At 38.9% G+C, this 18,604-nt stretch overlaps 1 protein-coding gene across 1 annotated transcript in view; it reads right to left on the reverse strand.

The window, feature by feature from the left end:
• Nucleotides 1-18,604, reverse strand: part of CORIN (corin, serine peptidase) — a 233,592-nt gene that overhangs the window by 177,570 nt on the left and 37,418 nt on the right. The window contains exon 4 of the mRNA XM_068974946.1: nt 556-763. Coding sequence (XP_068831047.1) covers nt 556-763 — 208 coding nt within the window. The remainder of the gene's footprint in view (nt 1-555; nt 764-18,604) is intronic.

An 18,604-nucleotide genomic window follows, 5' to 3' on the forward strand; every position in this document is an offset into this window, starting at 1 on the left:
TGCCCTTGCCCAGTGGTTGTGGGCAAGTGCAATTGGTGTGAGGCCTTGGCAGACTGGAAGGCAGGAGGAGAGTGAGGTCAGGGCGTTTATGCCCTCCTCTCTCTCCCTGCAGGACCAACTGGCTGGCAGTGTCTGTGCTCCTTGGTCTTAAGTGACAGCACTTGACTTGCTGGGAGACCCCTTGCCCACAGCCCTCTCCAGGTCTGTCTGCTCCTTGACCATCCCTTGTTCTCTTAACCTTGCCCACACCTCCATAAATCCTCTCTTTTCCATCACCCTTTGAGTGTGCTGTCTTCTGCTGGAAGACCAAAACACTTACTGACTACTACGACTGATGGCGCCATAACCAGCCTGAATAATTTCTTGCCATAAATAAAATTATCCCAGATTTTCCAAAAACGTCTATTTCAAAAGAATTACCACCGGCTATGACTGGTGTGGTTTTTTTTTCCTCCTTTAACAACAATCAAAACAAAAGGCGGTAGCTTGAGATGACTCTCAGACACTCCTGCTGCCACTGACTCTTATCACTGAATGCTTTTGGTTCCAAAATACCTGTCAGCACCATCCCTGATGCACTTGGGAAAGGCCAGGCTGCAGCCAAAAAGCATGATATGTTGATAGCAACCGAGGCGATGGAGGTACGTGAAGAATTTGAGGAACTTCTCCATTTCCATGCTTTTGACAATGGAGAGGGGAGATGTCAGCGTGGTGTAGTAGGGCAATATCTGACACTGGCTGTGGGTGACGTTCATGCAGGCACCTGGGAAGGTAAAACAATTACATTTAGGAGAAGACACATAAGAATCATGTATTTATAAACTCATTTGATATGATAGACTAATGTGTTCATACCATAAAATAAATCTGCAAGTCAGAATAATTATGGACATACAATAAGACACATACATATATAGCAGCATTATTTACAATTGTCAAGATATGAAAGCAACCTAAGTGTCCATCAATACGAATGGATAAAAATGTAATATGTGTGTGTATATGTATATGTGTGTGTATATATATATATATACACACATATATATATAACTGAAACCTACTAAATCAACAAAAAGAAACATTTGAAATTTTGCCATTTGCAACAACATGGATGGATTTGGAGGGTACTGTGCTAAGTGAAACAAGTCAGAGAAAGACAAATGCTATATGATATCATGACATGTGGAATCTAAAAAATACAACGAACTAGTGAATATAACCAAAAGGAGCAGACTTACAGACACAGAGAACAAACTAGTGGTCACCAGTAAGAATGGAGTGGAATACAGGGGTAAGGGAGTGGCAGACACCATCTACTAGGTGTAAGATAGGCTACAGGATATATTGTATACACAGGGAATATAGCCAATATTTTGTAATAACTACAAATGGAGTGTACTCTTTAAATATCACATAACAAATTTTTCAGAAAAGAAAGAGAAAAGAAGTATGTTTGTGATCACAAAATCAAGCTGCTAATATTCACAGAGGGATAACATCTGTGTACTGGGAAAATGTGTGAAGAAAAACACTCTCACCTAGCCAGATGGCAATCACTATTCTAGATCACAGCTGGGCTGGGCAATATGTATCAAAAAATATGTATGTAAAAAATGCATATACTTTGACACTGTAGTATTTCTAAAAATTTATCATAAAAAAATCACAGTTGTGCACATGGATTTATCTACAGGGATCTTCATCTCTGTACAGCTTATACTTTAAAAAAATAGCAATCACCTAAACATTTAACAAAGGAAACTGGTTTAAAATATTATGGAACAAACAACAGAAAACTCAGTTACATGAAAGATGCTTTAGAAGACTATTAATCACATAGAATGATGTCTATAATAAATAAAAGTTACTAATCACAAACTAATTGTTATACCATGATCCTGTTTTTTAAAATAGATGATTATCAAGAGTTTCCAGTCCTGCCCATGTCAACAGTTCAGGGTCAGCTCAGAGACTCTGACCTTATTTTCCTCCAAACTGGCGCTCCTGAGAAGGATCACTTCCATGGCTTTTTCTTCTCCTTCATGCTATAAATTTGCACGATTGGCCAAAAAATGAAGGGCGCATTTTTTTGGACTTCATCAAACTCATAATGCAAAATGGGAAATATAGGAATCAGAAAGGAAGAAAAATCCAAACTAAAATATGTAGACAGAACACAAATAGGCATAAACATGCATTCAGCTTCACATGAGTGCCGAGGTGGGAGTTCTGAGCAAGTTTCACAAATATGACACTGAAGTCTTTCAGGAAGGAAGTTAAAATGCATTGGTGTGGGAGAGCATTACAAGCCAAAAGAAGGTACAGACAGTGGAGTTCAAAATGATACAATTCTATGTATTGTGCTACAAACAGAAAAGCTGGCTTACAAGAGGTAAGGGTAAATTTATGTCCATCCAAAATATGAAACAATTCATGAAAAATTCAGTATCAAGAAAACCGATTACAAATCAGGTTTGTGCCAGGCACCAAAACAAGTGCTCAGATCTCCTCGTTCAGAATGATCTCATTTCTACAACCTAGGAAAGTGATATCATTTCTGTATTACACACGAAGCCAATTTTGGAAAAGCTAAGATATCTGTTGAGGAGTGCACAGCTATTATGTGGAAATTCTAGATCTTCAAATTTATGTATTCTGAGTAACTTCCATTTGGAGCTACCTTAAGCTAACACAAAGAGGGTTATAATGTTAAAAACAGTTTTTAAAGAAGATAATTCCTAATGGCCTATGAAAGAAAGAAGCTAAAAAGCGTATAATGATATACCACAAGATCCGTATTTATATTCATAGATAATATCACATGTTATCCTTCATTTTATATTGCATTATTTTCTTTAGGAGTCATCAGCTTTGGGGTTTATATACTTGATGATAAACCATATTGGATGAGATCATCAAAAGGCTCATTTATCCCACCAAGGCAAAGAAAACACAGAATACTGAGTGATTACTTAAAAAATACAAGATAATAAGGAAAATCATACTTTAGTTGGCTCTATTATGTTCATGACAGTGTGAGCTGTACAAAAGAAAAAAAAAGATTTTCTAATAGCAAATTCCTTTGGGAAAAGAGAAAAATGATAAATAATAGTCTGAAACCTTAACATATGTCTCAAAATAATTGGTATGGACAAAAATAATAATGGTTTATACTTATATATTAGTTTTATAGAGTTTTCCAAAGTAATCCTATTAGGATTATAAACTCTCATTATGGATGAAGAAACTAAAGTCCTCATAGATATGTAGGTAGATGGAAATGTGATAGATGGATGGACAGGATGGATAGACAAATAGGTAGCTAGGGACATAGACAAAAAGTGATTTGCAGGACACTCAGTAACTGAAGAGCATCTTGAGGGTAAAAGAGGAGAGTGAAAAAGCTGGCTTAAAACTCAACATTCAAAAAACGAATATCATGGCATCAAGTCCCATCACTTCATGGCAAATAGAAGGGGAAAAAGTGGAAGCAGTGACAGATTTTTTTCTTGGGCTTCAAAATCACTGTGGATGGTGACTGCAGCGATGAAATTAAAAGGCGCTTGCTTCTTGGAAAGAAAGCTATGACAAACCTAGACAGCATATTAAAAAGCAAAGATATCACTTTGCCAACAAACGTCCGTCTAGTCAGAGCTATGGTTTTTCCAGTAGTCATGTATGGATGTGAGAGTTAGATCATAAAGAAAGCTGAGTGCCAAAGAATTGATACTTTTGAACTGTGGTGTTGGAGAAGACTCTTGAGAGTCCCTTGGACTGCAAGGAGATCAAACCAGTTAATCCTAAAGGAAATCAATCCTGAATATTCATTGGAAGAACTGATCCCGAAGCTGAAGCTCCAGTACTTTGGCCACCTGATACAGAGTCAACTCATTGGGAAAGACCCTGATGCTGGGAAAGATTGAGGGCAGGAGGAGGAGTGGGTAACAGAGGATGAGATGGTTGGGTGGCATCACTGACTCAATGGATGTGAATTTGAGCAAACTCTGGGACATAGTGGAGGACAGCGAAGCCTGACATGCTGTAGCTCCATGGGGTCACAAAGAGTCAGACACAACTTAGTAACAACAACAACAGTCAATAACAGAGGTGGGACTGATACACAGGTCCTCCATCTCTCAGGCCAGCATTCATCCCTCTATACCACAGCTGTCAATAATACAACAAATGCCAAAGGAATTCAAAAGAGCAAGAACTCAATGTAGCGTGAATGACTAGGGAAGACTTAATGAAGAACAACTGGATTTGCTGATCAAAAATACCTGACAGAAACGATAAAAACAGGATACTTACTAACGGTAGGGAAAAAATTACTACAAAGACAGAATCATAATTGCACGTGACACAGAATGACTAAAAACTTGAATCTGGGCAGAAAAGCACTCAACTGAGAATTTGCTAATAGCCAAAAAATATAAAAGGGAATTACTTTTTAAGACTCTTGATTTCAAGCCTTTTATATTCAAGAAATTGTATAAATTTCCTATCATCATCCCTTCTGCCTCAGTGTGCATGTCAAATGTTGTTTTTTCCCCAGAATGTTCTTGCCTTTGAAACATGTAATTCTAGTCTTGAATTTGTGCACATTCTCATGAGGGGCAAATGATTTTGCATAAGCCAACTACATAATAGGCACCATGCAGAGTCATTTCTCTGAGGGGAAAGGAAGGGCACTTTTGGAAATGGATTCATTTATTGTTGCTGCTCTTCCAACTTGATTTTCATAAGGTAGAGAAAAGAGGGGAATGTTTGTTTTTCTTCCCTGGGTATTTACTACTGACTCCAGTAGAAATTAGAAGGCAAGGATGTTGCTGTGTAAGAATAGATAAAATAATACAATAGATAATTAACCATAGTGTTCCTATAGACATTATTATTCAATTAAATGTGTCTTTTAAATAATAGTTACTTTAAGTTGGTGAACTTGAGGAGGAAAACTTAGAAACAGATTTTAAGAGCAAAATTACTTCTTGATGCAATGTATTTCTGGTGAACCAGAAATATTTATTTTAATTAGTTCCTAAATTCTAAAACAGCATTGCCAATAAGGCATGATTTAATAACAAATTATCAAAGTATATGCTGATTAAAACACAGGTCCCAATTTGAGGGAAAAAATTTAATATGAAAAATAAAATGCTGCTTGTATTGAAGAAGATATTGATTTTTTTGTTTTCTTAATCTGACTCAATAGTTTCTAGATAAAACTGGGGCTTTCTCAACTCACATCACATTGCTAAAACTTCTAGTTACTGGAATGAGGAAAGAAAGATAGGTCTGCTTTAAAAGTTTTCCTTATGCTCATTTGGGAATTAGGATAAATTCTGTGTTGTCTACTTTTGGAATTAGGTAATGTGGAGCTAGAAATTCTTACTTATACGATTATTTTTAATGCAAAATTAACTTCAGAAAATTCTTGCACAGAATTTATTTCAGCAATGGGTTCTTTTTAAAAATCCCTTAAGACCAAATAAAGATCATATTTAAATAAAAGCAAAATAGTATCTAAACCATAATGATTATCACATAATAGTGTTATTTGACAGGAAAAATCTTCTTAAATTAAAAATAATAAAATGTCAACTTTCTAATGTACTTTGCTGTCTTTTCTGGACAAAAGATAACCTTTTGTAGACACAAACTAACAAGAAACCTCAGTAACCTTTCTGACTTCCTATGTATGATTTCACATTTAATTGAAGGGCTACTGATAAGGATTCCATTGTATCAGAAGGGAATATTTTATCAGAGTTTGGCTTGGTTTGCCCTAACTTACTTATTTTACCTCATGAATTTTCTTCACAAGACTTCCTTGCGGATGCTTCAACATTTGTTTGTCTGACTTCCAGACCTTGAGAATTTGACAGGACTGTAAGGGCAAGTTCTCTACACACAGCCCGCTATAGTGATTTGGGAAGAAAGCTACGGCAGCATTGGCCCTCTTCACAAGTTTTCCTTTATCATTCCTTTCATCCAGTCTGTCATTAATTTTGTTGCTGTTTTCCCAAATGATAACTCTCATTCCTACCTCTGTAGTTTAAATTCTAGCTTTTTGTGGTTACATATGGCACTTTTATCTGCATATTTTTATCTCCACTATTTACTGAAAAACTGTAGCATTGTTTTCTGCCCTTTCATGTACTTTGCCCTCCTTACAAGTAACTCTGTTTCACAGCTGAGGAAACAAGGTTTGAGTAATTTTCCCATAAGATTCACATCACTAAACCTAAATATCCATCAACAGAGGAATGGATAAAGATGTAGTAATGTATACAGTGAAATATTACTCAGCTATAAAAAAGAATAGAGCTTCCATGGTGGCTCAGATAGTAAAGAAGCTGCCTGAAGTGCAGGAAACCCAGGGTTGATCCCTGGGTCAAGAGATCCCCTGGAGAAGGGAATGGCTACCCACTCCTGTATTCTTGCCTGGAGAATCTGATGGACAGAGGAGCCTGGTGGGATACAGTCCATGGAGTTGCAAAGAGTCTGACATGAATGAGCAACTAAATAAAAAAGAATAACGTCATCTGCAGCAACATGGATGGACATAGAGATTATCATACTAAGTGAAGTACGTCACACAGAGAAAGACAAATATTATATGATATCACTTATATGTGGAATCTAAAGAAATGATGCAAATAATATTTACAAAACAGAAATAGACTCACATACCAAAGGGGCAAGCAAGAGAAGGAATAAATTAGGAGTTTGGGATTAACATATACACACTGCTGCTGTTGATGCTAAGTCACTTCAGTTGTGTCCAACTCTGTGCGCCCCCATAGACGACAGCCCATCAGACTTCCCCGTTCCTGGGATTCTCCAGGCAAGAACACTGGAGTGGGGTGCCATTTCCTTCTCCAATGCATGCGAGTGGAAAGTGAAAATTGAAAGTGAAATCGCTCAGTCGTGTCCAACTCTTAGTGACCCCATGGACTGCAGCCTAGCAGGCTCTTCCATCCTTCTCCAATATACACACTACTATACATAAAATAAATAAATAAGAAGGACCACCTATATGGCACAGGGAACTACATTCAATATCTTATAATAACATATACTGGAAGAGAATCTGAAAATATATATATATATATACACACACATACACATACATATAACTGAATCACTTGCTATATATCTGAACCTAATACAACACTGTAAATAAACTATTCTTCAATAAACAAGTTTAAGTTTAAAAAAATTAGATTCACACAGCTAATAAATGCCAAAGCTAAAATTCAACTCAAATCATCCTAACCAAGTCCAAGTCTCTTTCCATCAACAGCTGTGCCCATAATCCAAACATTAAAATTGAAGATATTTCCTCCCTGGAATTTCGACCACATTGGTTGGGGCCCCATGAGTTCCATGGAGGCTGGTGGGCTCTTTTTCACTACTCATTCAACAATATTTATTGACTTCTTATCTGTGTCAGGAGAAAGCAATGGTGCCCCACTCCAGTACTCTTGCCTGGAAAATGCTATGGATGGAGGAGCCTGATGGGCTGTAGTCCATGGGGTCGCTAGGAGTCGGACACGACGAGCGACTTCCCTTTCACTTTTCATTTTCATGCACTGGAGAAGGAAATGGCACCCCACTCCAGTGTTCTTGCCTGGAGAATCCCAGGGACGGGGGAGCCTGGTGGGCTGCCGTCTATGGGGTCGCACAGAGTCGGACACGACTGAAGCGACTTAGCAGTAGCAGTATCTGTGTCAGGCACTGCTTGAGGAGCAGAGCAAATGTGCATGTGTGTGTGCTTAGTCACTCAGTCATGTCTGACTCTGACACCATGGGCTGTAACCTACCAAGCCCTTCTGTCTATGGGACTCTCCAGGCAAAAATACTGGAGTGGGTAGCCATTCCCTTCTCCAGGGGATCTTCCCAACCCAGGGATTGGACCCAAGACTCCTTCACTGCAGGCAGATTCTTTATCGTCTGAACCACTAGAGTAGCTCACAGAGCAAATGACATGATGCAATATGCAGGTCAGGAAGCAACAGTCAGAACTGGACAGGGAAAAACAGACTGGTTCCAAATAGGAAAAGGAGTACGTCAAGGCTGTATACTGTCACCCTGCTTAGTTAACTTATATGCAGAGTACATCATGCGAAACGCTGGGCTGGAAGAAGCACAAGCTGGAATCAAGATTGCTGGGAGAAATATCAATAACTCAGATATGCAGATAATACCACCCTTATGGCAGAAAGTGAAGAGGAACTAAAAAGTCTCTAGATCATGGCATCTGGTCCCATCACTTCATGGGAAATAGATGGGGAAACAGTGGAAACCGTGTCACACTTTATTTTTGGGAGCTCCAAAATCACTGCAGATGGTGACTGCAGCCATGAAATTAAAAGATGCTTACTCCTTGGAAGAAAAGTGATGGCCAACCTAGACAGCATATTGAAAAGCAGAGACAGTAACTTTGCCGACTAAGGTCCGTCTAGTCAAGGCTATGGTTTTTCCTGTGGTCACGTATGGATGTAAGAGTTGGACTGTGAAGAAAGCTGAGCGCCAAAGAATCGATGCTTTTGAACTGTGGTGTTGGAGAAGACTCTTGAGAGTCCCTTGGACTGCAAGGAGATTCAACCAGTCCATTCTGAAGGAGATCAGCCCTGGGATTTCTTTGGAGGGAATGCTGCTGAAGCTGAAACTCCAGTACTTTGGCTATCTCATGAGAAGAGTTGACACATTGGATGCTGGGAGGGATTGGAGGCAGGAGGAGAAGGGGACGACAGAGGATGAGATGGCTGGATGGCATCACTGACTCGATGGACGTGGGTCTGAGTGAACTCCGAAAGTTGGTGATGGGCAGGGAGGCCTGGCTTGCTGTGATTCATGGGGTCTTAAAGAGTTGGACACGACTGAGCGACTGAAATGAAACTGAAAACAAAATCCCTGCCCTAATGGAGCTTTTATTCTAGTCACGGGAGACAGACAACAGACACTTTACTGTCTGGCATTGATACACACAGTCATAGTACTAATACTCAGCAAGAAACAAAGCAGCAGACGTGCTTTAATTAGGAGAGCCTAATATCACAATAAATCTTTACTTATTAGGACAGGACAAAGGAAAGTTAGTTTTGAAAGTGAACTCCTTTCTTAAGAAATATACCAGAATCAAATATTGAGGCAGCACAAATATATTTTCTCAAATTTAGATGTCAGTGTTTTGATTTTCAATAATTTATATTCAGGCTCATTGAAGACAGGCTCATCTGTCTTCATTGTTCCTATTATAACATTTAAGTTGTCATCATTTCATATTTACTAAAGATTTGCAGCCATCAAATAAAAGTATCAAAGGAAAGCAGCTCCCTGCTCTCCACTAGATTAATCATAGCAGCTCAGATTTTCTGTTGGAGTAAGAAGCCACAGCGAAGGCTTGCTTCAGAGAACCAGCCTTCTGGGGCGGGGGGGGTGGTCCAGAAGGGGGTTTCAGCAAAGTTCCCATAAGCACACCATTCAAAGTACTCCTGGGCCTCTTTATAACATTATCTTAATTTGCTCTCATTACAACAATTGGACTAAGTGATAAGATATTATTTATTTGTGTTTGTTCTCAGCATCCTTCCACATTTATGGAGAGACTTTGTCCTGTGAATAGAAATCACTTGATACCAAAGAGTATACACCCAGTTCAGTTGCTCAGTCATGTCCAACACTTTAAGACCCCATGAACCGCAGCACACCAGGCCTCCCTATCCATCACCAACCCCCAGATTCCACCCAAACCCATCTCCATTGTGTCTGTGATGCCATTGATCCATCTCATCCTCTGTCATCCCCTTCTCCTCCTGCCCTCAATCTTTCCCAGCATCAGGGTCTTTTCAAATGAGTCAGCGCTTTGCATCAGGTGGCCAAAGTATTGGAGTTTCAGCTTCAGCATCAGTCATTCCGATGAACACCCAGGACTGATCTCCTTTAGGATGGACTGGTTGGATCTCCTTGCAGTCCAAGGAACTCACAAGAGTCTTCTCCAACACCACAGTTCAAAAGCATCAATTCTTTGGCACTCAGTTTTCTTCACAGTCCAACTCTCCCATCCATACATGACCACTGGAAAAACCATAGGCTTGACTAGACGAATCTTTGTTGGCAAAGTAATGTCTCTGCTTTTTAATATGCTATCTAGGTTGGCCATAACTTTCCTTCCAAGGAGGAAGTGTCTTTTAATTTCACGGCTGCAATCACCATCTGCAGTGGTAACACTATGTAAATGGTCAGATATAAGAGCTAGCTACTCCTGTCAGGAGAATTACGAGGTTTAGGGTTTAACAGTTTTTGTATAATTACAAATATTCCAGACTTAACATTTTGAAAGCAACCTCAAGCCACTTGGTGAAATTTTTTGCAAATCTTCAAGCTTTCAGTATAATATATATGTGTGTATATATACATATATGTATATATATATATGTGCATGGATATATATATATATGTATAAAACTAGATCTCTCCTATCATTTAAACACACATCCATACTACCTGATTCTAAGATGTTTACATGGTGGCCAAATGTTCATAACTTGATGAAACTCTTTTATTCAACAAATTCAAATGCTCTAACACACTGAGAGGCCTATTTTATTATTCTATAGAACTAAGTAAAATGTGACACTTCAACTGTTGCATCTGCTAGTCACTTTTCATTAAAAGAACTAGATTTTGTCCCCATATAATTATCTATCTGAGGGTTATAAATGATTGAATAATAACAGTAATTCAAATGTATATGGTGCTTTCAAGTTTGTAAAACACCTTCCCTAGTCTCAGTATGGTGGTTCCACAGTCTGATTCAAATTCTTCTTTATTTCTCTAGATTTATGTGGCATTTGACAAGCTACTAAACTTCTGTTTATAGGTTTCCTCATCTATAAAATAGAGATAGAAATATCTGCGTTATGGGGTTACTGGCAGGATTAAATGATATTTATATTATTTGTACTCATCTCACACACTAGTAAAGTAATGCTCAAAATTCTCCAAGCCAGGCTTCAACAATACATGAACTGAGAACTTCCAGATATTCAAGCTGGTTTTAGAAAAGGCAGAGGAACCAGAGATCAAATTGTCAACATCTGCTGGATCATGGAAAAAAGCAAGAGAGTTCCAGAAAAACATCTATTTCTGCTTTACTGACGATGCCAAAGCCTTTGACTGTGTGGATCACAATAAACTGTGGAAAATTCTGAAAGAGATGGGAATCCCAGACCACCTGACCTGCCTCTTGAGAAACCTATATGCAGGTCAGGAAGCAACAGTTGGAACTGGACATGGAACAACAGACTGGTTCCAAATAGGAAAAGGAGTACGTCAAGGCTGTATATTGTCACCCTGCTTATTTAACTTCTATGCAGAGTACATCATGAGAAACGCTGGACTGGAGGAAGCACAAGCTGGAATCAAGATCACTGGGAGAAATATCAATAACCTCAGATATGCAGATGACACCACCCTTATGGCAGAAAGTAAAGAGGAACTAAAAAGCTTCTTGATGAAAGTGAAAGAGGAGAGTGAAAAAGTTGGCTAAAGCTCAACATTCAGAAAACGAAGATCATGGCATCTGGTCCCATCACTTCATGGGAAATAGGTGGGGAAACAGTGGAAACAGCATCAGACTTTATTTTGGGGGCTCCAAAATCACTGCAGATGGTGACTGCAGCCATGAAAGTAAAAGATGCTTCCTCCTTGGAAGGAAAGTGATGACCAACCTAGATAGCATATTCAAAAGCAGAGACATTACTCTGCCAACAAATGTCCATCTAGTCAAGCCTATGGGTTTTCCAGTGGTCATGTATGGATGTGAGAGTTGGACTGTGAAGAAAGCTGAGTGCCGAAGAATTGATAATTTTGAACTGTGGTGTTGGAAAAGACTCTTGAGAGTCCCTTGGACTGCAAGGAGATCCAACCAGTCCATTCTAAAGGAGATCAGTCCAGGGTGTTCATTGGAAGGACTGATGCTGAAGCTGAAACTCCAATACTTTGGCCACCTCATGCGAAGAGTTGACTCATTGGAAAAGACTCTGATGCTAGGAGGGATTGGGGGCAGGAGAAGGGGACGACCACCTGGGTCCAGCCCCCGCAGGATCCAGGGAAACCCGAAGGAGAAACAGCGTCGGGGATTGATTTAGAGAGAGAAGGAAAGAAAGTTGGAGATAAGAAAATAGAGGAGAGAAAGAGGCTGATATTCCTTGGTTTACTCAGAAAGCCAATAAAACTTCAAGACAAGAAGTTTGCCCTGTTCACAGAGGCCACAGGTGCCCTCCTGGTCTCCCAAGGGAGTGAAGACACAGAACGTTCCTGTTCAGGTCTTAGAAACTCAGGCAGATAAGTGAACGCAGGGAGCCCCCATGCTCCAAGGGATCAGCCTGAAAAAGAGGGAGAGGGAGAGAGAGAGAGAGAAAGAGAGAAGAAAAAACACAGGGTGACCAAGCTTCTGCGAGGCCCAAAAGCTTTATCTTTCAAAAGGTACTTTTATACCTTGCCTTATACATAGAGGGAAATGCAAGATGCAAGGTCATACAGAGTCAGCCCAAACATTCCAGCAGTTTTGCCCTTATCGAAACCAGAATTTTTCTGCATATCTTTCCCACAAATGATGTTTTGTACAGTATCTTCTGGCCTTGGAGGCCTGTGAACATTTTATGACCCTCTTTTGATAAAGGCTGCTCAACCAGAAAACTTATTTTCCCTCAAAGTGTTTTTTATTTATATTTCTAATCTGTGTCAGCCTCAGAAAATGCCAAACAGAGTTACGTTTTTCACAGAGCAAAGGTGCAGTGAGTTACAAGAACCAATTAGCTCAAAAGTCTGATATGGTTAAATTCAAGGCCACACTTGTTTTTCTAGCATTCTCACTATGTTAACTAATGCATTCCCAGGTGCACAGTGGATAAGAGATATGGGAACTTAGCAACAAGCGTTGGCCCAATAATGAAATCCTACATCAGCACTAGCACTACTCTAATAACTTTTAACTCTTTCAAAGGCTCTATGTTTTAGGTTTTCCGTGCCTCTCACAGTTGGGAGGCTGTAAATAATCACATGCGTAGCTGTAAGAGTCTGGATATACCTGCTGAGCAAGCTAGAATGCTAACAGAGGGGGGTTGATTTGAAATATTCCTCTCATGTCCAGGAGACTTATTAGCTATAGCCCTACGTTGATTTCCTCCAGAGAAAAGTGGTCAGGGTTAGCCCCCTGTTAATGTCAGAGGAGTTGGTGAAAGTCATGAAACAGTAAAACAGACAGATTCTGGTTTTGGGGTAGATGCTCGAGAAAGCCTAGGGAGACCCTTGAGTTCTGAAGCCTTGCTTAACAGTTCTCTTCCACATGAACTTGTCATGGGTGGGATCTCCCGTGGCGGCTCCAGGCAGATGACAGAGGATGAGATGGCTGGATGGCATCACTAACACAATGGACATGAGTTTGAGTAAACTCCGGGAGTTGGTGATGCACAGGGAGGCCTGGTGTGCTGTGATTCATGGGGTTGCAAAGAGTTGAACACAACGAGCAACTGAACTGAACTGATACAATATATACAATAAACTATAAGTATTTGCTATTATTATCTCATTTGTGACTCACAAAATTGGTTTTACTTACTTGCAAAATAAAATAATGCTAGGTGTTATTTAAAAAATACTCATTGCTTAAAAACATTAGTTATTCATTAAGAAAACATTTATTAAGTCTCTGTTAAATAAAGGCACTAGGCTTGGGGCTGTGAATTTAAAAATAAGAACTTGAAATTAGACCATATTTTATTTATTTAGCCAAACTGTTCTTCAATACATATGAAAATTATTTGTTTTCTAATACCAAGAATAGTACGTATAGATTCTATAATAATGAGAGTATAAGAAATTACTTAGTGACACATCATGTTCATTGAGGTCAGGTTTTAGTGTAAAATCATTGCCTCACTTGTGGTTAGTTTTAAACTTCACTGTTCACAAAGGCAATGAGATTTCAGTGGATCCCCCAGCCTTGTTTAGTTTTACTGGGTATCTTATTCCAGGTTTAGTGGCAGTCAAAACTTAAGTAACAGAAGAATAAATGACAGGGCAGACCTGCATACTAAAGTTTGGATTATACCAGCTAGGTATTGTGATTCTTAATAGATTTAAAAAATGTTTGCTCAGATAACCATTTTTAATGCAGAATTCTCTAAACTGAAAATCTGTAAAAAGTTGACCTCAACTTGAGCTGATATTTACCCTTCTTATTCTATGAATTTACAAAGGAAGATTTTACAGAGAATAAGATGGTAAGGTAGCTTGTCTTACATGCTCAAAAGGAAATATTTAAAATAAAATTTCTAGTATTATTATTGGAATGCATATAACATACTATTTCTTATTAATAAATATACCTTTTATCTTATTACAAGGCAATGCAATATTAGAAAGTAAAGTAAAACATAGACAACCACACAACAAAAAAAGACAAAGGGAGTAGTGGAACGTTTCTCGTCAGTTACAGCCTCAGCATCAGCTCCCCATCTCTAACTGAATAGCAGCCCTGAAGTCTGGGAGGCCTTTCCCTACCCACCAGCTCCAGGTGTGCGTCCTGACTGGCCAATGACAGTCAGCTCATGGTACTGCCTGGCACCATGTTAGTTCAAAGGCAGATGCTAGAATGAAGTTGGTCTCATCACAGTAAAAACCCAGAAGCAGAACAGGCTGCATAATTTGGGCACACCCAGGATAAAATGAAAATGTGGGGGCCCTTGGTCAAAAATTACTTTTGTATTATTTTATTTAAGTCATTCATAATATTGATGTTTTTATTACTGCTAACAAATTCAACAAGGCAACAGCAGAACAATTAAACAGAGTATAGACCCCTTTTATGCTCAGGGCTCTATGCAACGACACGGGTTAGCATGCTGAGGAAGCTGGTCAATGATCAGAGGAGGAGTCCTGCCTCCAAGACCCTCAATAGCTCTCAGTGTAGGGATATTTGAGCACCAGTCTCAGGATCTCTCTGTAACTTCTGGTAAGAACTAAAGGTGATCAGTTTAAGAGTGTTGGGGCCTCAAATTCAGTCTGAGGACTTCTGTCTTTGTATATGACTTTAAGGTATCAGAGGCAGAGATAATCAAACACACAAGCATCCCTGGGTTTGTATACATATTCAAACATTGCACAAAAGCAGTGCCTCTTCTGAGAAACCAGGTATCTGCTCATTGCATTTCAATCCCAGCTTGCGCAGCGACACATTTCTCCAGGGAAACTGGTCATACTCAGGACTGGTAAGGAGCTCATACCCTGCCCTTATACGTGGCCCCTTCTTTCCCAAGGATAGCTAGGATGTAAATCATGATAGAATATCAGTGTTCCAACTGCCGTGTGGGGAAGTTTGCTGACTTTTACCTGCTTCTAATCTGGAAAAGGAAATGGCCACCTTCTCCAGTATTCTTGCCTGGAAAATTCCATGGACAGAGGAGAACCTGGAGAGCTATAGTCCATGGAGTCACAAAGAGTCAGACACGATTGAGCACACACACATACCCACACACATCTGCTTCTAAATTGTAGTGTACAAAGCAAGGCAAATCCATTACAAAACAGTCATTTTGCTTCCTTGATACACAGTTTCTCAAGCAAATATTAATGACTATATTATATCTCTACTATGGATAAATTAGGGGAATTTGTCAGATTAAAGTTGAAGACATTTGTTGGACATTAAAGTCTTCTTTATCAATAAGATACAAGCAAGAAACTGTGGACTAGTTTTTTTCCTAAGTGTTACCAACTATAGTAGATAATAAGAATACATTTGTCAATGACAAAAAATATGACTGTGTGATAAATCTGGCCTTGAAAAATGTAAATTCTGAAACCTCTCCACTCCTTGACTTTTTCACATTAGGATGGCTATGAAAATAACTAGGATAGAAGGTGCTGGGATAATTAAGCCAAAAAAGATAAACATAGGAAGTTTGAACACGGGAATGAATGTATAGAGTTGGAATACCAAGAAGCCGAATCAAAATGATAAGGCTGCTCCAGCTTCAAATGGGGCAAATATAATGTGAACCTAAAGAGGCAGAGATCTGAAGGATGCTGTGGAAGGCAAGAAATACCCAACAAGAGGGAAATGTTGAATCAATTTTGTTTCTAATAATTGGGAAATTGTTGAATATGAATTTTAACAATGATGAATATTTAATGTAGTTTAACATACTGCTTTATAAAAACTTTGATTTCTCCAGGTGATTTCCTAAAACTATGAAGTACAATATTTTAATTACAAACTGGTTAATATCAAAATTCTCTGCACAAACAATACAGAGAACAGCCTAACTTTCAACAATGGAAGCAAGTTTAAACTCTACTACAAATCATGCGGGAAAAAAATGCCTTACAAAAGATCCTGAGAAAACTAATAAAATATTGATAAAGTAAAAGAGGGCATATGTGCTTTCATGTACTAGTCTCTCTACTTTTGTATATGATTAAAAATTTCTGTATAAAATTCTTTTTTTGAAGAAAAGATTCTTAAATATTGTTGACTAAGTAATCTGAAAGCCCACCCATTATAAACCTTTAGAAATATTTGATAAAATAAAATAAACAGTTTTATGTAAACAGCTGAATGTTCCATAAAGAAAAGGACATCTCAAAATTGCAGAAATGCAAGGGTAAATCAAAAACAAGAGCAGTGAGTAGGACATCACAGGAATGAAGAGCATATGGGTGAACATTTCATAAGCAGATACTGTAATGATCCTGTCTTGTAGGAAATCACCAATCTCAACAAACAGCTGAGGCTTTGAGTCCATAGGAAGTACAAATAGGAACTGAGACCCCCACAAAAAGCAAGAACTCCCAGGTAGCACTAGTGGTAAAGAACCCACCTGCCAATGCAGGAGATGTGGTAACGTAATGTAAGAGAAGCGGGTTCGATCCCTGGGTTGGGAAGATCCCCTGGAGAAGGGCAGGGCAACCCATTCCAATAATCCTGCCTGGAGAATCCCATGGACAGAGGAGCCTGGTAGGCTACAGTTCATGGGGTTGCAAAGAGTCAGACATGACTGAAGTGACTTAGCACACATGCATAACAAATCACACTAACCACAAAATTTAGGGCTTCCCTGGTAGCTCAGCTGGTAAAGAATCTGACTGCAATGCTGGAGACCCCAGTTTGATTCCTGGGTAGCGAAGATTCACTGGAGAAGGGATAGGCTACCCACTCCAGTATTCTTGGGCTTCCCTGGTGGCTCAGTTGGGAAAGAATCTGCCTCCAATGCAGGAGACCTGGGTTCCATCCCTGGGTTTGGAAGATCCCCTGGAGAAGGGAAAGGCTACCCACTCCAGTAATCTGGCCTGGAGAATTCCATGGTCTAGTCCAAGGGGGTTACAAAGAGTCGAACACAACTGAGCAACTTTCACTTTCAACTAGCTCAGCTATATGATCAGGGAGATTGTCTGATTGCCTAGAATCTGGTTTGAAACAAAAGCCTTTCTTTCGGCTCTTCTTAATACAACTCTGGAGGTCCCATGGATTTGAATTTACCACTACATGTGTAATCCAAGAATCCCCCAAGCCAAAAATTAGCACAAAAATTGGCCCTGGGACAGTGATATCCTGGTATGACTAGCCAAACCAAACACAAAATTGTCCTAAGTGGCATGCCCTGAATCCAAAAAGTTTATAATCCAAAGTCATAAAATAAACAGGAAACAATTCACTCGAAGAAAGAATAATAAGTCATTAGTCACAACCAGCAACAATAACTAAAGTGGAGAACTTCAGACAATTGAGCAATCTGACAGAGTCTATTAAGCAAGAATGAATAAAACAACTAAAGATAAAATGTAGTAATTGAAACCATTTGAAAAGAATGACACACTATAAATAAAGATCTGGAAGACTGAAAAAGAAACCAAATAGAATCTCTAGAAATAAAAAGTATATATGAATATTATAATTTAGTTAGCAATAATCACATCTCAGATAAACATCCTTGGCTAGGAAACTGCCACTGTGCAAAGGTGGATATTATGATTTAAAACTCAGTGAACTCAATTCATATGGAAACACAAACGACCCCAAATAGCCAAAGCAGTCTTGAGAAAGAAAAATGGAGCTGGAGGAATTGATCTTCCTGACTTCGAATCATTCTACAAAGCTACAGTCATCAAGACAGTATGGTACTGGCACAAAAACAGAACTACAGATGAATGGAAAAAAGATAGAAAGCCCAGATATAAACTGATGAACCTATGGGTACCTTATTTTTGACAAAGGAGGCAAGAATATACAATGGGGAAAAGACAGTCTCTTCAATAAGTGGTGCTGGGAAAACTGGACAGCTACATGTAAAAGAATGAAATTAGAACACTTCCTAACACCATACACAAAGATAAACTCAAAATGGATTAAAGACCTAAATGTAAGGCCAGAAACTATAAAACTCTTACAGGAAAACATAGGCAGAACACTCAATGACATAAATCAAAGCAATATCCTTTATGACCCACTCCCAAGAGTAATGGAAATAAAAATAAACATAAACAAGTGGGACCTGAGTAAACTTAAAAGCTTTTGCACAGCAAAGGAAACTAT

The sequence above is a fragment of the Capricornis sumatraensis genome, chromosome 7 (assembly GCF_032405125.1).
Source record: "Capricornis sumatraensis isolate serow.1 chromosome 7, serow.2, whole genome shotgun sequence".
NCBI classification, from domain to species: domain Eukaryota; kingdom Metazoa; phylum Chordata; class Mammalia; order Artiodactyla; family Bovidae; genus Capricornis; species Capricornis sumatraensis.